General features: G+C 48.9%; 6 protein-coding genes across 6 annotated transcripts; 3 read left to right on the forward strand and 3 right to left on the reverse strand.

Moving 5' to 3' along the window:
- Positions 1-175: 175 nt before the first annotated feature.
- On the reverse strand, positions 176-1,072 carry EV420DRAFT_1477070 (uncharacterized protein; the record flags this gene model as incomplete). The annotated part of the gene is made up of 3 exons (XM_060469390.1): positions 176-406; positions 733-788; positions 898-1,072. 3 exons carry the CDS (start codon positions 1,070-1,072, stop codon positions 176-178), a joined length of 462 nt encoding a protein of 153 aa, XP_060333936.1.
- Positions 1,073-1,781: 709 nt separating this feature from the next.
- Positions 1,782-2,459, reverse strand: EV420DRAFT_1477071 (uncharacterized protein; the record flags this gene model as incomplete). The annotated part of the gene is made up of 4 exons (XM_060469391.1): positions 1,782-2,000; positions 2,103-2,223; positions 2,277-2,390; positions 2,443-2,459. 4 exons carry the CDS (start codon positions 2,457-2,459, stop codon positions 1,782-1,784), a joined length of 471 nt encoding a protein of 156 aa, XP_060333937.1.
- A 792-nt stretch (positions 2,460-3,251) lies between these two features.
- Positions 3,252-3,889, forward strand: EV420DRAFT_1639536 (uncharacterized protein; the record flags this gene model as incomplete). The annotated part of the gene is made up of 4 exons (XM_060476983.1): positions 3,252-3,282; positions 3,343-3,392; positions 3,453-3,656; positions 3,710-3,889. The coding sequence occupies 4 exons, from the start codon at positions 3,252-3,254 to the stop codon at positions 3,887-3,889; spliced, it is 465 nt and encodes a 154-aa protein (XP_060333938.1).
- Positions 3,890-12,190: 8,301 nt separating this feature from the next.
- EV420DRAFT_1639541 (uncharacterized protein) lies at positions 12,191-12,859 on the forward strand (the record flags this gene model as incomplete). The annotated part of the gene is made up of 1 exon (XM_060476984.1): positions 12,191-12,859. The coding sequence occupies one exon, from the start codon at positions 12,191-12,193 to the stop codon at positions 12,857-12,859; it is 669 nt and encodes a 222-aa protein (XP_060333939.1).
- A 1,801-nt stretch (positions 12,860-14,660) lies between these two features.
- EV420DRAFT_1639543 (uncharacterized protein) lies at positions 14,661-15,382 on the reverse strand (the record flags this gene model as incomplete). Its single annotated transcript, XM_060476985.1, has 4 exons — positions 14,661-14,787; positions 14,845-15,145; positions 15,206-15,259; positions 15,316-15,382. 4 exons carry the CDS (start codon positions 15,380-15,382, stop codon positions 14,661-14,663), a joined length of 549 nt encoding a protein of 182 aa, XP_060333940.1.
- A 338-nt stretch (positions 15,383-15,720) lies between these two features.
- On the forward strand, positions 15,721-18,855 carry EV420DRAFT_1477074 (uncharacterized protein; the record flags this gene model as incomplete). The annotated part of the gene is made up of 7 exons (XM_060469392.1): positions 15,721-16,200; positions 16,294-16,643; positions 16,698-16,823; positions 16,878-17,038; positions 17,081-18,391; positions 18,433-18,487; positions 18,612-18,855. 7 exons carry the CDS (start codon positions 15,721-15,723, stop codon positions 18,853-18,855), a joined length of 2,727 nt encoding a protein of 908 aa, XP_060333941.1.
- Positions 18,856-23,208: the final 4,353 nt, after the last annotated feature.

A 23,208-nucleotide genomic window follows, 5' to 3' on the forward strand; every position in this document is an offset into this window, starting at 1 on the left:
GATGAGAGTCCAAGAAACCAAGACCACCGACATATAGCCAGATTTTATCCAAGAACACTGATTTGGTCCGAGCAGTCAAAGAAGAAGAGGAAGAGTCCCATTTAGGAAGACCGAAGTATGTTTCACGTGTATGTCAAACATATGGTGAATAACAGAAGGTAACAAATGGTACTATTTAAAACTCATTATCAGACAGCCTGCGCGGTTTGGGAGTTCTTTCACTCCTCCTGATGGAAGCTCCTAGCATCTCTTCCTCCTGCCCTCTGCCTTCATCGGTTGTTGTCTCTGCCCCTTTGGCTTCCAATATGACATGCTTCGCTGTGTTCTGGTTTGCAGACCTTCGTGATAAGCCTGCCACGTAAAACGGGTTCCAGAATTTGAGTGATTGAACAATCATGGCAAGATCCTGTGGGTAGGTCAGTGTCGAGTTGGAGAAACAGAGCAAACATTGATAGGCCTACATTTTGGCGACATGCGTTCCAATAGGCACAAGCATCCTTATCTAGTGGATCCGGATGGTGGAGATCATTTCGAAATCAGTCATGCCAGACCAACCAAAGCTGCAATTGGAACTGAGCATAGGCCTTGGGATTGGTATGAGTGTTTTTCTTTACACAGTGATACTCAAGGAGATAAGGTTGCAGGAATTGTTTTTGGGTCTTGGTGATGGGTGGCGGAGACCTGTATTAGCTCAATAAGTCCAGTGTTCTCCACCATGAACAAAATACTCACATTATGCTCATGCTTAGGTGGTTGCGAATTGTGATAACAGACGGTTTGGTTTTTGTCTATTTAACTCATTGTTCACCTCTTTATAAGGATGTCTCATGCAGACATTTGTACAAGGGTGTATTCTGTCTTGTGCGTACAAGTAACTTCTCTGACCGGTGTACAGACCTGCGACCCAGCCCTGACTTGTGCACAAACACCACCGGCTACTCAGATTAGCAGTCTTGCCATGTCGGAGGATGAATTCATCTTGCACCTCCCATCGAATATGGTTACGCTGCATAGAGACTCCCCCGCTAAGGCAGATGAGCACCGAGAGGCTCATAATGCAAGCAGCCGCCATAGCTATGCCAAGTAATTCATATGCATGACTGCTTTTACCAGTACTCAATATATCCCAGGAATCGCCACTTAATTAATCAACGACGGCAAGACACGTATCGCTGGCAGAAGAAGCACCAAGTCAATGCAAAGTGAGTACCTTTGTAACTATCATATGCTCTGTGCCAACTAACAACCTTGTAGATCCTTGGAGCCTCTCATTCGAAGGGCCACACATCTGATTGACATTGAAGTTAATAGCAGGTATTCCCATGCACAGTACATTGTCTATGCTCTATGCTCTACCCCCATGAACGCTGTCTCTACAGGTGGAGTCCCCAATTAGCTGAGGCGATGGGCCAAATCGACTGAATCTCAGCCTGTTTCGGAATAATCACAAATGGATCACCATCAGGATATGCCAGCATGGTATATACAGAGTACATGGGAACACTGACCAAGAATCACCCCAAAGGGTATTGCAGCCTCCTCAATGATGCAGTCTTAGAGATCTCATGCCTCGAACAGTCTCTTCAAGAATATGAGAATGTCATACTCAATTGTGCGGGCGTGGGCAAGGAGATGAAACGTTATCATTTGGTCTGGGAGCCTATACGAACGTTGGTGGGTTGGCTGGAAGAGATGCTTTGTGAGGTGATGATCAGTCCAGAAGGATTGAGAGAGAAGTATAAAAGACGTGAGCTTGCTTTCAGGATGGTGAATTAGCAGATTTAGATTGTTGTAGCTACGTCAATAGAATCCTGCTGCCATTTCAACCTATTTTTGCCATACGCAAGCCTCAACTTCTCAGGACCATCAATAGCTACATGCCAAATATCCTCCAGCCAATGAACTAAACATCCAATGGGCTCTCCAGTGCAGGCCAATTTTTGCTGCCGCTCGCTGGAACTGTCGGATTGTAATGCCTTGGTGACAATCTCCGCATAATTCTTTTGCATTCAATATAAGTCATTGAGGGGATTGACAAACAGAGAGAGCTGGCCTTGCCGGCAAGAGTTGCTTTTGAAATAAAGTCACAAGAGAAGTTCAACATAGTCATGCGGTGTCCTGCCTTTAAGAAAGTCTTCAAACTCTTGTACAACGGCTCTCGCATCCGCCCTGTATTTTGGAAATGGATCTGGCAGAGGGGCAGGCTTGGGGACAGCAACAGACCTAGAATCTACCATTATTACCATGGAAAAATACAAACAAATGAGGGAACATACACAGAGTCAAGTTCATATTGATTCGTGTGATGTAGTCTCTTCAGGCAAGTCACCACTTTCACTTTGGTGGAAGTAGTTGCCTCATTATTGGAGGGCCCTGGCTCAGGTGCAATTCTAATGACATAGATAAGATAATAAGTCACAAAGTCGAACATCTGCCGCTTACCCTTGGCGACGATACATGGTCCTACGCCGAAATGAAATGCTGTCTTTATTTCTGAGTGGAAGCCAACGTCATCAAAAGTACCATAAGATGATGGACAGGCATGTACTTCGCATAATAGCGGTTACTCTTATCTCTGATGGCCTGCTGTTTGTCTTCAGGGGTGAGATATTTTCTCCAAGGTGCCATATGGACGTTGTGAAGAGGGTTCGCAAGGGAGCGATCAAGCTTACTCTCATGCCCGATTCGTGTTTTCATCTGATCATCTCACTGTATCAGCTCTTTCATCCTCTCAATCATCTCCTCATGTGGTATGCACTCTTATACACTGCTAGTTAAGACATATAGGTGAACGCCTGCCACTGATTGATTTTAGGACCCACCAACGTGTATTAACCTGGCACAATTCACTGTATTGGACCTCACCTGACCTCACTCACAGTCTAGTTCTTTTTGCTCTCTTGGTTCACCTTAGGACCGTAGCAAAGTCTGGTAGCATCTTCTGTATGCTATGAGAGCTTTCAAGTCGCTCCTGGAACATTTATATGCCCCCTTTAATTTCTAACTATCGTCGCAAGTGGAGTCTTCTATTTGGCATGCGTCCTGGTATGTTAAGGTCTTTTTCCCCTCTCACTTCAATATCTGACATCAGGTTAGTGTTTACCCTCTGATTTTTCCGTTGCACTACACTCCCTCTGACTTGTTGACTGAGCATTGGAGTTTTACAGTACTAGCCCCTGTCGATCCTCCCTACCACATGGTTGTGAAGGTATAAAAGGTCCAATTACCCTCCTTCTCATTCATGCCTTAACATGACACACTTATTCCTAGCCGACAAAGACGGTTGGTATTCCTTTCCCCTATGCCAACGTAGTATTCACTGACTTTCGTAGTTATTGCCAGTACCCATCTACCCAAGAACACATATGGATGCAATTCAAAGGCAACTCGATGTAAGTTCTAATTTCTGCTCGCTGTTGGCTGTTAGCACTTGTAGCTGAGTTCACTGCCAGATCGCCTGTCAAATTGACAGTGAGCAGAAGGCCTTCTTGTTGGATAACATTGACGCATGCATCGATGCTATATACACCAAAAGCGTGCAGACCTGGTGGAACGATTTTTTGCCACGCTACATTGTGCAGTTCCCAGACATGGTGCTGGATGAACAATCCTCAGGCAGTCGCTTGCACCGTTGGAGCATTGAGTCCCTGCAGCAGGTATGTGTATATTTTCTCTTCACAGCATTCTTTGCTTACACTGTCATGGCTAGCGACTGTCCCAGTGGACGGATACCCATGGATGCAGTGAGGCAAAGGTTGGGTATGCTTATGATAAGAGGGCCAACGTTACTCTCAGGACCATCCGTGAGGTCGCCGGTGCTTTCAGCGATGAACTCTCCGTCAGGCCAGTGTTACGATTTATTCATTTTTCTTTGTTTTACTCAGCGTGATTACTCATATGCGATCCATGCGGATCATTTCCCACAGTACTATTATTAGTATACCCATCTGTATTTAAGTAGAGCCTCAGCTGGTCTAAACCCCAGCTTCGGCTAAGGTTTAATCTACCTAACATCGAACTCCGTTCTTCGTGACTATCTGTCCCATCGACTTTCATCGCCTTTGACTTGCTAGAGCGTCTCCTACCGAAGTGCGAGTAGGGATCCTAGTACGATCTAAGTTGATAAGAGTTAGTGGCTAACATTTAGCCGAAGCTCGCTCAACGTTGCTCAGCATCACGCTGCCCAACATTTACTTCTTCATTATCCTCCTCTTGGTAGCCGATTGGATCCTTCCACTCGTACTACCTGACCCAATCCTTACTGTCATCCTTATAGTCCTTGTGACTACCCTCTTTGTTCTAGCGACCATCCCGGCACCACTACTGGCAGCCCTGCTTGTAGCAGCCTACGTTGGTCTCCTACGCATTTAAGGAAAAAACACGAACCCCTTCACTCTACTCCTTCAGCTCGCTTCTTTGTTAACAATTCTGTTGTTGACATTAACAAGCACCTCCGAAACTAGCGAAATCCTGTTGATGAATGGTTCAAACTACAAAACCGACCTCAGCCTGATTATTGCAATCCTCATCGTCCTCACCATACTTGCTGTCTATCAGCTTGCATGGTCAATCGTCGACTTACACCAAGGATAGATCCACTCACGGATGCCCTGGTCCGACGCCATTCCCGCCGTCTTCGCGACTTTTATACTCTTTTTCTTGTCCATTATTTTGTACCGACTACACCGCTGTTTTCAACAACAGAGGCAAGTCCGCGCACAACTCCCGTTCCACTACGTCCCCAGCACTCCCGCCTATCCTCCCCCAGTAATTCATATTCCCACGGCATCTCAGCAGACGATACAAGATGTCGAACCCACCGCCTCCGGGGGATCTGGAAGGTCCCTCTACGGATCGTCGCGACACAGCTCGCGATCCTCAGAGTTGAGCACCGACTCCTACAGAAGCGCTACCAATGAGTCAGCAGACTCAGTTGACATCACCGATACCCGGGGCATACTCCTCGACCGAGGAGACTCGCCCGTACCAGGTCTCTTCGACCAGTCTCCAGTCCAAGGCGAGTCAAGTACCGACGGAGCCCGAGGACAAGGCACCAGGCATCTGGTCAAGGGCAAAGAAATCCCTGACACCGAGTACGAAGGGGACGATCTCTCAGACTGGGAGAGGACAAGACTCGACGACCTCCTCAACGACCTCTACCCGAATACGGAGGAAGATGCGACCTATACCGGAGACAGCTTCAGTGGAAGGTCAGGAAACAGGTGGACAGATGCCGTCTGGGGAAGTGAAAGCAGAAGATACAGAGTCGCCCAGGAAGACAACTACGACAGTGATTCCGGAGAGCTTGCCCTTGGGGCCTCCGCCGCAACTACCTCCCGTGCAGATGGAGCGGGACCCATTCTTTCTAACTGGCCGACAAACAGAGGAACCCCCATCGGCTGGCACCCCCAGACCAGTTGGGTCTACGCCGAGCCAGGGGAAGAGGCTCCTGTGGCCGGAATCACGTCCCCGAGGAGCGTCCCTGTCCCCGAGCGCCCAGAGACCCCAACGCCCGCTTCCCCCATCACCAGGGCTGAACCGACGGATCAGCAGCTCTGGGATGAGTTCCCGGACTACGACGAGGAGGAGCTTGGAGCAATTGCCGGCGCCGGAGACCTCGCCCCAGTCCCCTTTACACCATCGGTCGCAGGGCAGGCATTCGCCGACCCCGTCCCTATCAACCAGCGTCCGTGACCACTTCTCTACCACACGCTCGTCGAGTCGCTCCAGCTCCCTCAGCATGCCCGGGAGTCCCCAGAGTTCGAGACCCAAATGGACCGAGCAAGAGCGGCAGACGCACGCACTCGATGTGCGGAAATCAATGCCCTCATCGGACCCGACGGCTTCTATGACCTCCCCGTCGAACCCAACGCCACCCAAGCCGAGATCAAGAACAGGCAGCGAGCGGCCGCCTCTCGATACTCCGGGCTTGCAGAGCGGGCGGGAACAGATCTCGAGGCTCACCGACGAGCCTGGCAGGCCTATGAGTCTGAGATCAGCGACCCTGACTCCGACATCGGGCGGTGGAAGAGAAACAAGGAGATCGATAGACTCGCCCGAGAGAGGAAGGAGGCTGAGGATGCCGAGTCGACCACCAAACAGTTCCCTCGAAACGGAGGTAATGACGGCGGTCCGAACCCTCCTGGTCCACCCTCTGGATCCTCGACCAACAATCTTTAATATACTCCCATGGCATGGGCTCTACGAAATAATGATGGAAGACATGGAGAAGGACTTCCAGTGGCTCCTCACGGAGGCGGGAGAAGATTACCGAGACGCGAAAACTATGGGGGACGTATACCTCATGAAGAACATCCTGGAGGTGGAGACATGGCACCGGGCTGCCCTGGTGTGGAACCTGGCGAACCCCGACCAACAAAAACAGGGGTGTGCGGCCTACCGACGACTGCAACCGATGCCCCATCCGCTCGAAACCGAAGAGTTCTGGGCGGGTGCAGGACCCGACGACCCGGAAGCAACATGGGAAGACCCGGGGGCATCAACCTCCAAAGGAAAAGAGTCGACGGTACCGAAACAGCCGCCTGTGCCGCCAAACCAACCACCGGGAGGATATCCGCCTCCGGACGATAATCATCATCTTCGCTCTCTCTCCAGGCCTCCCAAACCGCCGGCACCCCCGAACGTACCACCACCACTGGACCCAATCCCACTGTGGCAGTTAGCTCCTGGGGCCGTCAATAACCCGTGGAACGACGTCAAACCCAAGCTGGTCACGCAGCCAGAATACTTCTTTGGCGTATCATCGGATATCACGCGCTTCCTCCATCACTGCGAGGTATACTTTGCCATGTTCCCGATGTACTATACCATGAATGAGCAAGGGCAGAACCCTTACCGGGTCACCTTCGCCCAAGGGTATTTACGCGGAGAAGCCCAGCAGTGGTGGGTCGACCAATACTACCATTATCGAACACCGCAGGGGCATTGGAGGTTCCCCACATGGGAGGAATTCTCCCATGACCTAACGGTTCAGTTCCGAGAAGTAGCGGAGTTAGCCATATGGAAGCAAGAGTGGAAGAAGGTGTGACAGTCGGAGTTCAAGTCCGCGGTAGAGTTCTTCGCAAAGTTCGAACGTCTAGCCCACAAGTGCGAGGAGTTCGAAGACGAGAAACAGATGTTCGAGGCCGTAGAAGCGGCGATTAGGCCGATGGTGTGCAAAACGGTTATGCATGGGGACAATGAGCGCCCCACAACCTACGCACAATGGAAGGCACGAGTCCTTAGGATCGACGCCAATTATCGCTACGATGTGGCCCAAGGCCTCGCAGGTAAGCCCTCCTCAAACCCAAGCGGTTCGAGTCGAGGCAACCAAAATCAATCAAAGGGACAGGGTCCCAGTGGCGACAAGAAGGACGCCACGGGAACCACGTACGGGGGAGCAGGGCAGCCAATGGAAATCGACAAACTTCGGTCTGACAAGTGGTGCTTCAAGTGTGGGAACACCGGGTGGAGCCGAGACCATAAATGCCCCGCGGACAGGTCCAAGTGGCTTCCCATCAAACTCCCACCTCGCAAGAAACCCAACGTCGCCCGACTCCGCCAATTGCTCGCTGAAGCTGAAAAGGAAGAGTTGGGAAAGGACATGAAGGTCGAAGAGGTGAAAGAGGAGGAGTCGTCAAAAGACGAGCCGGCGTCGAAATAAGCGATTCGATGGTGTCGGCAAAGGACTTAGTTTCCCCTGGTGCACACTCATGTACTTCTAGTCGGACTTATACTACGCATGTAGGTACTCCGTATGATCAATATACCAATTTTTTCGCCGCGTTACCAGTCGAGGAAGCTAGGAACGAGGAATCGCAAAACACCCATGGCGTAGGAGGGGATTTCCGCCGTCCTATGCAGCCTGCGATGGACAATGAACCCCTAGGGGCCGGTCCACCTCAGACACCCCTGCTTGACCGAACGGGGAAAGAACTGGAGAACCCAGTCAGCGCCTCAGGTCAAGACAAGATGGATGCCAGACAGTGGTCGTCGTCGCCCCGGCAGGGAGAATCGGCCGACGACTCCGACAACAGGACCTTCCTGTCCAGATGTAGGCCAGGTTGTCCCTCTTGTCAGAAGCGGAAAAGCAGCTGAGGCCGGGACTCAAGGGGACCACCTACATTTAGTAGTGGCCTCATCTGCAAACGATGCCGACCCCCTTGACGAGCCGATATGTGTGCGTCTGCCTAGGGTTTCTGAGAGTACCGCCGGCGTTAGGAATGAGGTTAAGTACGGAATCACGGTGGAGGTTACAACGCCACGCACAAGCGCCCATGGCCAGGGCCGAACACAGGGCAGCGAGCCCTCCTCCACCAACTCGTCGGAAGGTGACCAAATGCCGCCGAGGGGCCTTCACGACCGGCCCGGTGACCAACTGCCACCTCGAGTCAAGAACCCCCCAGTTTCTATAGAAGAGGTCAAAGACGAAGAGGCCCACCTTCGGTCTGACATTCCGGTTAGCATGCCCAAGGGGAAGTCTCCCGTGACCCCCAATCCCGAGCTCACCACCGCCCTCAAGAAGGCAGTCCAGGACACCTACTACGAACCGTTCGGGGCGCACTGGACCCGCCGGGCGTTACGCTTGGCCAAGGACGAATCGGCCACGTTTGCCACCTTGAACCGATGGATTCACCCTCGACGGAAGAGTGAGGTGATGGTAGAACTGTGGGAGGCTCTCAAGGAACAACCTGAGACCGCGGGGGAGGCGAGAGACAAGTGGGAGTGGATGGCAGATCTTCAGAAACCCCCTATGTACATCCAAGGGAGGAAGGGGCGGAATGTATCTATTACCGTGCAATTGGAGACGTTAGACACTCGAGAAGTACACTCCCTAAAAGCGCTGGTGGATAGCGGGGCTACGGGTAGTTCGATAGACCACGCCTGGGCCCAGAGTCACGCCCTCAACCTTAAAAAGGCTGCACGACCCGTTCCGGTTTACAACGCCGATGGCACCCGAAACAAGGGGGGTGACATCACCGAGTACGCCGAGGTACGACTACAAATCGGGGATCATGTAGAGAGGATAGAGCTGGCCGTCATGGACCTTGGAACCACCCCCCTCTTCCTCGGACATGACTGGTTACAAAGACACAACCCGCTCATCGACTGGAATACCGGGGCAGTTACCTTAGCCCGCTGCACTTGTCGTAAAATTCCCTTCTCCCTGCCAGACACCGATCCCTCGTCATGTTGGGAGGAGTACGAAGAGGGAGACACTATTCTAGTAATCAACTTCGAAGAGGCATTCCACGTGCGGGCCATGGGGACTAAAGCCAATGAATTAGCCACCCAGGCCAACACCCGCAAGACTACCAAGTCTTTTGAAGAAATAGTGCCTGAAGAGTACAGGGAGTTCGAGGATGTGTTCGCCAAGGAGAACTTCGATGAGTTACCCCCACGAAAACCCTGGGACCACGCCATCGAATTAGTACCCAACGCCAATGCTAACCTAGACTGTAAGGTCTATCCCCTTAATCCAGCAGAACAAGAGGAGTTGGATAAGTTCTTGGATGAGAACCTCTCCACGGGTCGAATTCGGGCGTCGAAATCCCCTATGGCCTCTCCATTCTTCTTCGTTAAGAAAAAGGACGGGAAGCTTCGACCAGTCCAGGACTACCGAAAGCTCAACGAGATGACCATCAAGAATCGATATCCATTGCCGCTTATCGGAGAACTCATGGACCGACTGAAGGAGGCCAAATACTTTACGAAGTTGGACGTGCGGTGGGGGTACAACAACGTCCGGATAAAACAGGGAGATGAATGGAAAGCCGCTTTTAGAACCAATCGCGGCCTCTATGAACCCCTAGTAATGTTCTTCGGACTCACAAACTCCCCGGCGACCTTTCAGTGGATGATGAACGACATCTTCAAAGATCTCATAACGGCTGGAGAGGTATCGGTCTACCTCGACGATATACTCATCGCCTCGAAGAATAAAAAAGACCATCGACACATAGTATGCGAAGTGCTCAAAATTCTCCGGGCCAACCATTTGTTCTTAAAGGCAGAGAAGTGCGAGTTCGAGGTGGAAGAGACCGAGTACCTGGGCGTCCTAATCAGCGAGGGGAAGGTTCGTATGGACCCTGTCAAGATCGCCGGCCTTTTGGACTGGCCGGTACCCACCCGAAAGCAAGAGCTTCAATCCTTTTTAGGCTTCTGCAATTTCTACCGACGATTCATCCGCGACTACAGCAAGCATGTCAAGCCCCTCACTGCGCTCACAGGAAAGGTAGAGTGGAAGTGGGGGGAGGCCCAGCAGAGGGCGTTTGAAAGGCTAAAAGAGCTGTTTCGTGAAGATGTGGTTCTCACCATCCCGCTCGATAAAGGAAAGTTCAGGGTAGAGGCAGACTCTAGTGAGGGAGCGATCGGGGCAGTACTATCCCAGTGGCAGGAAGAGAAATGGCGACCGGTGGCCTTCCTCTCCAAATCTTTGTCGGTTACCGAGCGAAATTACGAAATCTATGACAAAGAGCTCCTTGCCATAATGATCACTCTGGAGGAGTGGCGCCAGTACCTCATGGGCGCTCGAGAAGATTTCGAGATTTGGACCGACCACTCGAATCTTCAATATTTCAGGAAGCCCCAGAAGCTCAACCGACGTCAGGCTCGATGGGTAACTGAACTGGCGGAATACCAGTTCACCCTACATCACAAACCCGGGGCCCAAAATCACAAAGCGGATTTATTGTCAAGAAGGGCGGACCATGACCAGGGAAAGAGCGACAACAAGGACGTTGTCATCTTGAAGCCCGAACACTTCCGGGCGTTAATCATGCCTACTGAGGAAGATTTGCATGAACGCATCAAACTGGCTACCCATGACGTGCACAAGTGGGATAGAGGCATCTCTGACTCCCTTAACCATGAAAAGGGGATTTCTCGGGTTCAAGATCTACTTTGGTACGACGGACGCATCTACGTGCCCACCGATCGACAGTTACGGGGGGAAATCATAGCCCTGCAGCATGATCATGTAACCGCAGGTCACCCCAGCATAGAGAAGACAAAAGAACTCGTCCTACGGGATTACTGGTGGCCTCGTATGCGTCGGGACATAGAGGCGTACGTGAAAGGGTGCGAAGTCTGCCAACGAACTAAGGCAGATCGTTGACCCAAGAAGGCACCTCTTCACCCGAACAAAGTACCGGATCGCCCATGGACCCACATATCGGTCGACATGATTACCAAACTCCCTGACTCAAAGGGATTTAACTCTATCCTGGTGATCGTCGACCGGTTCTCTAAGACGATCATTCCTATCGCGTGCACCGAGGAGCTCACTTCCATGGGCTTCGCCAAGATCCTGAGGGACCATGTTTATGTGCCCTACGGAGTAATGCCCGAGAAGGTCATCTCGGATAGGGGGGCCATATTTGTATCCAAGTTTATGAGGGAGTTCTACAAGCTGATGCAAGTAGAGGGGAACCCTTCAACGGCCTACCACCCTCAAACGGACGGGCAGACCAAGAGGGTTAATCAGGAGATCGAGAAATACCTCAAAATGTTCGTTAATTACTGACAGGACGACTGGAGTGAGTGGTTGCCTTTAGCGGCATTCACCCATAACAACTGGAAGCATTCGGCCACCGGTTTCTCGCCCTACAAGGTGGTCTTCGGCAGGGACGGGCAGGTAATCAAGACAGCCCAACATCCAGATTCCATTCCCGCAGTGTCAAAGCTAGTTCAAGGAATAAAGGAAGTCCAGGAAAAGGCCCGAGAATCCCTTGAAAAGGCGGCCGAGTCGATGAAGAAGACATACGACAAGCAGAAGGAGAAGGCAGTGGACTACCAAATCGGCGACAAAGTGTGGCTAGACTCCACCAACCTAAGTCTCCCTCGCCCTGCGAAGAAGCTGAATGATAGGCGGGTAGGCCCTTTTACTATCACGGCAAAGAAAGGAGCCTCCGCTTACGAACTGAAGCTACCGACGAAGTGGCGGATCCATAACCGATTCAACGAATCCCTCCTGACCCCATATCATGCCCCCGAGTTTTCAAACCAGCCACGCCCTGAATGACCACCGCTGGAGTTAATTGATGATGAGGAAGAATACGAGATCGAAGAGATTGTGGAAGAAAGGGATAGAATTGTCGGTCGAGGACCAACCCGCCGAACGATTACCGAGTACCTGGTAAAATGGAAGGGATACCCAACGGAGGAGAACTCGTGGGTCAAACGCTCCGACATGGCCAACGCCGAAGAACTCGTTAACGACTACGAGTCGCATATCCAAAAGGTTTGGTGGACGGTTAACAAAGAAGGAAAGACAGTTGGGATAGACGACAACATACCCCGGAATCTCCCGGTCCAATATCATGAACCAAACACACCCTGCGCCACCGATATCATCACCGTTCCGTCCTCCCAATGCACCGCGTCGAGACATTCCGAAGAACTTAACCTGGTAGGGGAAGTAGACGGCTCGGACGCGGGCCAAAATGTGGGACCAGTATCAGTCCCCTCTTCGTTTCGAAAGCTGATAGGCGACATTTCTGAATCCATGGATAAAGCGCTTCTAGAGAAAAACAAAAAATACATCCAAGACCACCCCAGCGAGGCAGGCCCCATCGTATCGTACCCCCGACACTGTGTAGAACACAAATTCAATGATCCCCGGGTACGAGACTCCTACTTAAAGAGACGAAAACTCGAAATCAAAGCCTCGCGACGAGAAGATCGACCGTATAAAAATCCTCCCGTTCTGCTTGACCCTCCGTCTGACGACGAAACGGATGTAAACCTACTCCAGAAGGTGATGGAAAACTGGAACGACAATGAACGCGCCTCAGAAATCGACTCATACGAGACAGAGGGGGAGGAGTCCGATGACTCATTCAGGACGAATGAGTCTTAAGGAGGGGGTAATGTTATGATTTATTCATTTTTCTTCGTTTTACTCAGTGTGATTACTCATATGCGATCCATGCAGATCATTTCCCACAGTACTATTATTAGTATACCCATCTGTATTTAAGTAGAGCCTCAGCTGGTCTAAACCCCAGCTTTGGCTAAGGTTTAATCTACCTAATATCGAACTCCGTTCTTCGTGACTATCTGTCCCATCGACTTTCATCGCCTTTGACTTGCTAGAGCGTCTCCTACCGAAGTGCGAGTAGGGATCCTAGTACGATCTAAGTCGATAAGAGTTAGTGGCTAACAGCCAGAAACTGACAACACCGCCAAATCTGCAGAGGATGAGGTGGTTGACATGCTAGTGGTTGTTGATGCCAAGATTATGCAGCTCGGAGGTAAGCTGGTCAATAGTATGTCCGTCGATGAAACCACCAACGCCACTGCATCAGGTTCTGACGATTCAGGGAGCACCGTATCCCCAGGCAAAGAGGCTTTCAACATGCTGGATGTTCTTGATGCCCAGATTGCGAAGTTGCAGGCAAGGCATGACCAGCTTGCACAGGAGAGGGATGCTATCCATGCCCATGCAATGAATCTTTGGATTGAGAGCATCTATCAAGCGTACGGATGGTGATCTCATTCATATGTAGTGTATCATGCAGAATACGATATGTTTTTCCAGTTCTTTACACACACCAAGGTACCGAGCATGAGTAAAATGAGGTTGAAAATTATTTTAATAAAAATGCTTGCGTCCCAAGAAAAGTGAAAATGGGACAGGGTAGATGAAAATAGTTTCGAAAATGGTGTTTGAAGGGAGCACAACCCATTGAATAGTAAATGAAGGACGGGCATCATGTACGAATGGCCTGAGTTGTGCACAAGTAGGACTCAGGAATCCGTGCTCTGAGATGGAAACAGAGCAGGAAGGACAGGCCTCATGTACGAACAGCCTGAGTTGTGCACAAGCTGGACTGACGGACTAGATCCATGACCCGATGCAGTCATCTGTGATGTGGACAAGGGAACCGAAGTTAATGTAGATCTGTCACCTGACAAAGGAAGCCATGCCGAGAAGTCAAGAGTCTTACGAAAAAGGGAACTGAGTTTAATGTGAATCTGTCGCCTGATTAGAAGCTGAAAATCTTCCGAACCAGTTGAGGTGATGGAAGCATTTCGAAATGATGATCGGCATGCCAGATGATATCATCTGATCTACCAGAGGAATAGATGTCAATAATATAGACTCGCTGCTGTACCTGAGGACCAGGAGAATAATAGGGGAAACCAGATGGTTTTCAGCGAGCTGCAGGACCCGAAATAGTGAAGTAGAAAATTGTATGCAACCATTGATTTTGCAAACTTTTTCCTTGCCTGGTTGCTAGGAAGGAATTGAGACTCAGCAAGAAAAAATATCTATGAACTTGAGCATAATACGGATCTCTGATTTAGATGTGAAAAGCTTGATTGAATTTAGTGGTGCAGTCACACCAAAAAGGAACAGGATGCAAACTGATATTGGAGGAGGGCAGCAGGTAGGGAACATTCAACAGAAGGACAGTAACTACAGCGACTATGGACTGGGTAAAAATATGTACAGAGCAAGGAAAAGGAAATATGGACACCGAGAAACTAAAAAAATTTACATGCCAATCAATTGAAAACTAGATAAAAGTGAGTAAAGACTGTCATCAAACGAGGGTGGAAGCTAATAAATACAACAAGGTATACGTCAAATGATTGACACGATACTACTGAAGACGGTGGTCCAAAAAATAGCAACAAAAGATTTGAAAACCCAATTAATGGAGAATTTCCACAGTGGTGGTCATGACAGCCTGATTGAAGGCCTCCTGGGTGGCAGCCTGACTGCTGTGATGGAAGTAACAGGCTCTACAAACCCCTGTAACCAAAGGGCTAACATTTTGCCTGAATAACAATGCATGAGACCTTCAAACAGACATTGCAGGAAGGAAATAAGCTTACCATCCCTGAAACACCCCTACAGCGAGGCCTTTAGAAACAGCGTACCATGGGCCCTCAGAAGCTCTAACCGTAGAGGGGCTGGGAATGGAGGATCCCTGAATGGTGGGAGCGATGGTGGTGGGGTCAGCAGCGGTGGCAGGACTGGAGGCAGGTGCAGGAGCGACAGTAGCCTGGGCCATGGGTGTGGATACTGGAGAGGTCGATGGCAACCCAGTCAAGGGTGAGTTGCAGTGGACTGGTGCTAAACCATGATGAGCCGGTTGGACGACGGTGGTGGTGATGGGAATGGCATTGATGGGGACTACATTTGGAAAGGCACAGTTAAAGCAATAGAACGAGTGCAGGGGAACTTCTACCATACTGGCAGCTTTTTTGTCATTGATGGGAGAATCAGAGTTGCGGGTAGTTGGTGTAGCTGACAGAATAAGAGGTCAGGGCAATAAATTAGAACCCAAAGAAAAAAATCTATACCTTCGGGTGGCGTAATGCCAAGTGCAGCTAACACAGAAGCAAGCTGTTCTGGGGTGAATTGAGTCATTGAAAAAATTTCGAGTGAGCGGTGAGGCAATGAGTTTGATAGGTTTGATGATCATGAAGGAAAAAATGCGCTGTCCTTTATACTAGAGCAGATATTGTCCTTGTACACAATTCAGGAGTGGAACTTGTACACAATTCAGGGATCTGACAATGCATAAGTACACACCTTAGGACACCGCTCTGTCCACAAATCCCACCCATTTCTTCCCCCCACCACAGGTCAGTCAATTTTGATATCTTGTGCGTGTTATCAGTTGAGGCTATTTTTAGACTCATATCAGTCGAAAGTATGCTGCCACGTGCTCTGTTGTTGTATGTCTTGCTAATCCAGGGCGACAGATGTCCAAAAAAAGGTTGAAGAACTCTAAAGCCACTGTTTCTTCCACTTCATCTGCGACTTCGACCATCCCTGCCACCAGCTCCAGTCAGCTAGTACCTCTCCGCAAGCAAAGAGGATGGATGAATGACGACCAGTATGACATGCTATCCAATAGGATCCCTAGGTTTGAACTGTGTGCTGTGAATGGGACATTGGCGGTGTTCAAGGCTGAGTTAGTAGGAGAGTGGCAGGATTGGTGGCCGGAGAGGAAGGGGAAATTCTTCTTGGATCATAAAGGGAGGGTGCGAAAGGTTTCTGGTCATCTCATCGGCATCACGGACTCGCCAAAGGATGAGCCTTTTCTGAAAATGGTTGGTGATATCTTGACCCTGGGCCCGGACCATTGTCTTGACGGTTGCGATTTTGCGGATCCCAAGGATGAGGAGGATGATGGAAATGGGGAGGAGTCACTGTGGGAGCCAGACCCAGAGGTAGAGGAGGTTCGCATCGCCTTGGGTGTGGCTCTTGAGGAACATTGAACGGTGCGTCTTTACTTCTTTTACGTGGAAGACTTTAGCTGATATTTTCATTAGAAACTCTTTAACTGGTATGGTAACAACAAGCCCGGTCATCATATCAGGAAGCTAGGAGGCCTCTCGACTTTTGCACTCTCTACCACTCATGTTCTGCAACCGATTCACAAGTACTCCAACATGTACTACACCGAGCATGTCCTCCCTCGTGTTATCACTGAGGCTGAGTCTCGTGGTGTTCCCCACAATGAGCTCCTTCTTGTGAAGGAAATGACAGCGCATGCTTGGGCTAACGAGTCGGAGGAGATTAAGAAGTCGGTTATGGATGCCATCAAGAAGGACAAGGAGTTGATTGCAGCGATGAAGGACAGCACGTTAGACATTAATGTTTCAGATGCTGACAAGATAACGTCCATTTTTTCTATGTTTCTGTAAACGCTGGTACTAACTGTATGTCTCTACAGAATCATCGAAAGTCTTCAGTATGAGCTCACATCTATCTTTGAGCATATCAACAAGTTTATTGGTTGGGGATTCGTTGTGATAGCTGGAGGTTACGACCCACAGAGTGGCAGAGTTCGAACCACAGGGTAAGTGTTATAATATTTTTTGGCCACTTTGTTCTGATTTTGAGTTTTGTCTAGACACAACTTTTGCTGTAAGGGCACTAATGGTAAGGACTTCATCAAATCATTCAACGAAAATGCTGCAGTTGGATACACCTCTGGCACAATTCCGGGTGACCGCCGCAGCTTTTCCGAGTACTACAGCATACCGTTCATGCATCACATGAAAAAATTAAATTGTACGTTTCTTATTATCTATTCTTCCTCTTGTCATTCATAAGGTCTTGAAGGAGAAACTGTGGCTTCTGGCAAGACCACCAAAGAAACCCAGGTCATTGTCCAGGCCCCTCTCAGCTTTGACCCTGTAGCCCTGTTCGAGGAACCACTTTCGTCCGTGCTACCAGAGCAGCTGTCTCTTCTCTCCAAAGCTGAGCAACCACTTCCAGATCAGAGCTCCGCCCCCTTGCCGGTTCCTAAGCAGCCGGTTCCAGCATCGCCTCCAGATCAGAACTGTGCCCCTTTGCCAGTTCAGATCAATAATGATCTCTCCCAGTTACTGCCACATCAAGAATCAGCTTCTCTGTCAGCTAATGCCCCGCTATTTTCCAAGGAACAGTCTCTCCCGCTGCCTCCAGTTCAAAACTCGAGCCCTCCCCCTTCAGGACTGCTTTCCCAGCCTTTCCCACAGATTCCAACATCATCAATGTCCATCAGTATACCAACTGCTTCATTTGCATGTCAGGACATCGCTGATAGTCTTCTATTGTCAGATCATCCTCTTGATGATGTATTTGGTGCACTGGACCAATCTTCGACTCAGTCTAACTTATCATTACCTGGAATGTATCCCTTCTCCAACAATTTGCCTTCTTCGTTGGATAGTCTCTCCTCCTCCCAGATGTTTGACTTCTCAGAGCCATTTGACGACTCGGCTTTTGATGGGCTGGATTGGTCAGCCATGGATTGGACCACACTGTTTGGTAGCAAATTAGATGCTAGCAGAGTCATCTCCTCAAATCCAGCATCCCTGCCTGTGCTGCCTTCACCCTCTATTGACGGAGTTATCCCCACTTCGAATGCTGTGCCCTCGCCCATGCTGCCTTCACCCTCGATAGATGAAGTTATCCCCACTTCAAACGCTGTGCCCCCACCCTCAAGCTTTAGCATCAATGTATCCAGTTCGACGGATGATCTCGTAACTATGGAAACAGTCTCAGGAACAGCAGATTTGTCCAACATATCCTTCTCTTCTGTTCCCAAGCATGTAGCGATGAAAACGGTGGTTCCGTCGAAGACGACTTCTACTACCTCCTCCATTTCCATGTCAACATCAATCCCAGACCCACTGCCAGATGTTTCCAACCTATCATGTCTGTCCAGACAATGCAAGCACCCAGGCCCCAAGGAGGTGATGACTCTCTCTGTGACAGAGAAAGTGCATGGTCCACCCAGGTGGATTGCCGAGGCAAGGCTGCAGATGGAAGATGAATCTCTCAGCCCAGCGTGGGCAGATCTTCTTGATAAGTGGAGGCAGCTTGAGTGCGACATCTGGAGCTCAGATGTCGATCCTGTGGTATGGTTTCATTACGTTGGTCTATCATACATCAAGCTGACATAAAGTCTTTTTTTCTAGGGAAAGCTAATGGTATTGAGGCGATGCCTGCATCCCCTTACTCTGTGGCTCAACGGTGCATGCTATTTTGATCTTCCACCAGTCGTCAAAGACTACTCTCAATTCGTGTCTGAGATGATCGATTGATGGAACCAACTTAATCCTAGCTGGTGACGCTCGTTGACTGGTGGTCTACCAAGACCCGACTATACTAGCAAATCATTGCTGGCACTGCGAAAGGGAGGTCAGCATGGACTGGTGACCATTATCCTTGGCTTATATTGGTGGGCACATGGTCGTCAAAGCTTAGAGGATACTTGGCTGGGCATGGTCCATGACATCACAAAGACTATTGACATCATTCTTCATCCAGAACGCAAACAGGGACAGAAGCGTCCAAGTGACGATGTCCAAGAGGGAAATGCAAAGCATGCAAAGGTTTGAACACTTTGGGCATTGTTTCTTGTGTGTGAATTGATGTTTACTCCTATCTTCTTGTTATGCATTATCTGTATTGCTTTCCGCCGGTCTTTTGACTGTATATTGTTGTGTTGCATTCTCGTGTATGATATGTTTATTTCCTGTAGATCATTCATTTGCACTGTATATTGTTATTTTATTTACTATTGTATATTCCCAGCTTTTATTTTACATGATAGATTACTGGTAGATGGATGCACCTTTCACCGAAAAAAATGTATACCCCCATACATATATATACTCAATGACAGTTTCTGTAATGCATGTCATATGCCATGTCACAGTCACAGGATCCCCTCTCTCTCAGTTCCTATGCAGTCATCCTTTATGCATGCTTCGGCTCTTTCAACTTTTTTTTCGCATTCTTGATTCTTGGTGGTCACTGTGAAAAGAGCGGAAGAAAAAAAATGGAATGTTGCGGATGCTGTCTCCTAGTGAGTGTCCTGAGCATGCCACGTCACATTCGTATAACTCTTGTCCTCAGTGCAAGTTCCATCTGGACATTCTTATTTCATTCATGCCTGTATGCTTGTGCTAGTGGTATAAAGTTGAACAAGTTGAAGACCATTCCTGACTATACAATTGTCATCATCAGTTCATTCATATCTGCATGCTTGTGCATGCCAGAACCTGCTAGAATCCTGACCCCCAGTGTTGCTCACTGATTATCCATGCATCGTTGCTCCCTGGATCTGAGACCATATAGGCTGCTCGTGGTAACGCACTACAGACTGACCACGTCTGCGCAAAAAAACCATCTCTTATACGACATACTTGAATGGGTGAGTCCTTTTTTTCCCATTGCGATGATGACTCAAATGTTTATAAGGACATGCCATATGCTCCTGACATTCAACACATTCTACCCATACTACAAGACTCATCCACTGCCTACACATCCTTGCGGACAGCATGAGTGTATGCACTGCACAGCAAAACATTACTATCGTCGCCTCTCTCTAATGGCCTATAACTTGTTGTTCATAACAACACAAAAGGTATGTATCCCTTTGTTACACAGCTAAGCAACTTCCTGACACTGACTCACTCCAGGCAATTTACAGAATTGATGGATTTTTGTTCGGATTTTCCCAAGGTGCCGAGGTGCCGGCTGACTCCGGCATCTCAGCACATGCTAGAATACCGGTTGATACAAATTTTTTTCTTCATCTCCTGACTCAACCCTGATATGGTAGTCAGCACCCACGGTTGGTGTGGGCACTGCCACATTCCTTTTTCGGGTTTAGTGCCCATCGTCACGCTAGATGCTCGGCGCCTATGGCCATAACACATTGCGAAACCACCGTTTCGCTTCAAAAAAATCCAAAAAAATCTCGAAAAATCAGCAAAAAATTTGTACGTTGTCTGAGATTACATGATTTATGAACCTGAGGGACTTAGACATTTTTGGACATAGATTCCCCATGTGAATGAACCTCAATGCCCTACAGAATGAGGAACCTCAACGTCCTCCTGCTAGTCTTCGACCTCGGTGTCCGAATCTCCTTCCGATTGTGATTCCAAGAACATCGCAAGTCCTCGCTGTTGTCTGAAAACTTGGTATGGGGACCTAGAGTCCCATTCGCGGGTAAGATCTGCAAGAAATTAGTAGAAATTCGATGGAGCACGAACTGTTATGCACTCCTCTCCCCTCTAAAACGATTGATGATCCGTCTCATCATCGCAACGACACTTCTATATCCCCCATCAGTCTGCATTCATCCTTGCCAGGGCCCAATGACTTACTGCCAGCGCTGCTTGATTTTGGACTTGAGAGACATTTTTGTGAGTTTGCTGTTGAACCCCAGTAAGCAAACACATCAAGAAACGGAAAAAGGTAACTTACTTGATAGGATGTCTTGAAGATATGCATGTGTGAGGCTGTCTGGTGACTGAGGTGGTGGAAGAGGGCGCTTGCATGACACACATGATTTTCTTGATGTTACTTCATTTGTCCTTATTTAGCATAGGTATCTACATGCTATATGCACTGTATTCTACTTGCTACACATCAGAATGGCCTCTAAAAATCCTAGTCAAATGCGGAAAAAATTCAGTCAGATATAAGTAAGTCTGTAGAAGTGGCTACTATGGAAATTTCCGGCTAACAGACCTGAAACAAGGTAGCAGGTGTTGCCGCTTGCCAGCCTTACTTATTCAGTAGGCATATGCATACTCGCTCTCTCTTGTGCACAGCTCAGCATCGACGTATGTGTACCTCTCAGCTCATGATAGCACTATCCAGTCCTGTGCACAGATCAGGAATGGTGCGTGTACCTATGCCTACCTCATTCTCTCTTGTGCACCGGTAAGGAGGGGACGGTATATACAGGCGCCTGGTATGTGCAGTGAAGAATTATTCTGTCAAGAGTTGAACCTACAATCTCCTTGTTTACAATGTTTTGTTGACTGTAATTGGTGATCATTCTCCCTCATTTGCCTGATAATTCCTGACACCCATCAGATGTAATTCAACACAGCAGCCAATGTTGATTGAAGCTTTTGAAGTGGTAAAAATGATGCAAAGCAAGGCTTGAAGCATGGCGAATTGAAATAAAATGGAGTTTATGGAACAACAAAAAGTAGACATGGAAGACGGAGCATACCAATGACATGTGCCAAAAGCAGAGATGCAAGAATAGGTGTGCCTGATGAATGCCATCATCATTGTTCAACTTCCTGTCTCTAGTACCGATCACCTAATCTCAATAGACGATGACAGATAATCTCGATATGAAATCCAAACTAGGCAGGGGTCGGGGAGGCTTGATTTTGTCATCGAGCGCAGCGTCAAAGGGACTTAGCTCATCAAAGGTGACAATGAGCTCAACTGCTCCCAGGATCATGCACCAGGTAGTCACAAGAGGTGTCACAGGTTGATTACACCACTACAAGAACATGCACGGCATCATTTACTGACCTGTACACACAAATAGCTCCCCTGTAGTTACAGGGATTTGTGTACAAGACAGACAGGAAAGGTTGACTCGTTCTTGTTGTCCACAAAGCTGTTAGCCTTGTTCTGAGCATAGCGATGCGCCAGACGACTAACAACGTTGATATGCATCTTTTGTGGGCCGGTGCGGCTATGGTTCTCTTAGGGACCATATGGTACTCTCTGGGGGGAAAGAAGCCAAAGCCCAAGAAGGAGTAGCCACAAATTGTACCAATGGTTCATTTGGATACTAATCAGAAATCATTGCACCTATGTCATGTGGTCGTTGTGCCTTCGATAACCACGCCACTTAGTATTCTGTTTACCCTATCTTCCTTCGGCCTTCTCTCATATTCACGGCGAGCGACTCATCATGTGCCTCGGATCGAGAAGTTCATTACTTCGTGTATTCCAGGGCCGTAAAATATGTTACGGAGAAGTGGGGAATCTATCGGACTTCCTCTGACAGCATTGTACGACATCTCAGCCCTCCGTTCCCGTAAATTCTACCGGCATTTTGTTAACCGTTGGTACAAAAATAACTCCACAGAACCTCCCCGTCTCACACGCTCTTACAATCAAAGATCCTCTGCGGTATCTGAAGTAACTACGTTCTCAGGCCCTGTACATTCTCCGTTCATACCACAACATCGGTCCCGTTAAACGTCCGCGCTCGCGGAGTTTCGTTCTCATTTTCTGTGGAGCAACTAACATCCGTGGTCAGGGTCACCAGGACTTAGAGAGGAACTTTGCGAACCAGGAACATCCATGTCGCACAGCTAAAAATATGGGGGAAACTGGGGCCGCGAAGCGTGTAAATGGACTTTTTAGTCGCGTAGCAAACGTTTTTACGTGCTGATCTAGGCTCGCGGGAACCTCACACCTACACGATAAGATGGTTGCGGGAAGAGGCCTTGGATTCCATGGAAAGACGTCAACGCGAAGCCTTCTCCGCCTCGGAGCGCTTAACTTTTCTCTATCTACACACCTCAGTACCACCCTATACACAAGTTTGACAGCCATAATGATAAGCGTCAGGGTAACATCCAGCGGCCAGCCGCCCGCGGTTCAGAGCAGCCGCCGGAAAGACAAATTCTAACCGCCATCATCGTGAACACTCCGACCTTATTGATATTCAGGGTAATACTCAACTCATGATCCCGCGCCGGCGGTGAATGAATCGGATACCAACTCCGCTTCCAGATTCCATTAACCGAAACCCAGAATCTTTGAGTCTTTGACCTGCTGATGTACACGGTAATAATAAAATTTCGTACCTCGGCGTTGTCAGTCAAGTATCCCACCGAGGTCGAAATACATCGTAACACGTGCAAATCTTCCCTCACGAGTTCTCGTGTTCTTTCAAAAATGGGTATCATAAG

The sequence above is a fragment of the Desarmillaria tabescens genome, assembly GCF_030435595.1.
Source record: "Desarmillaria tabescens strain CCBAS 213 chromosome Unknown EV420scaffold_9, whole genome shotgun sequence".
NCBI classification, from domain to species: Eukaryota; Fungi; Basidiomycota; class Agaricomycetes; order Agaricales; family Physalacriaceae; genus Desarmillaria; species Desarmillaria tabescens.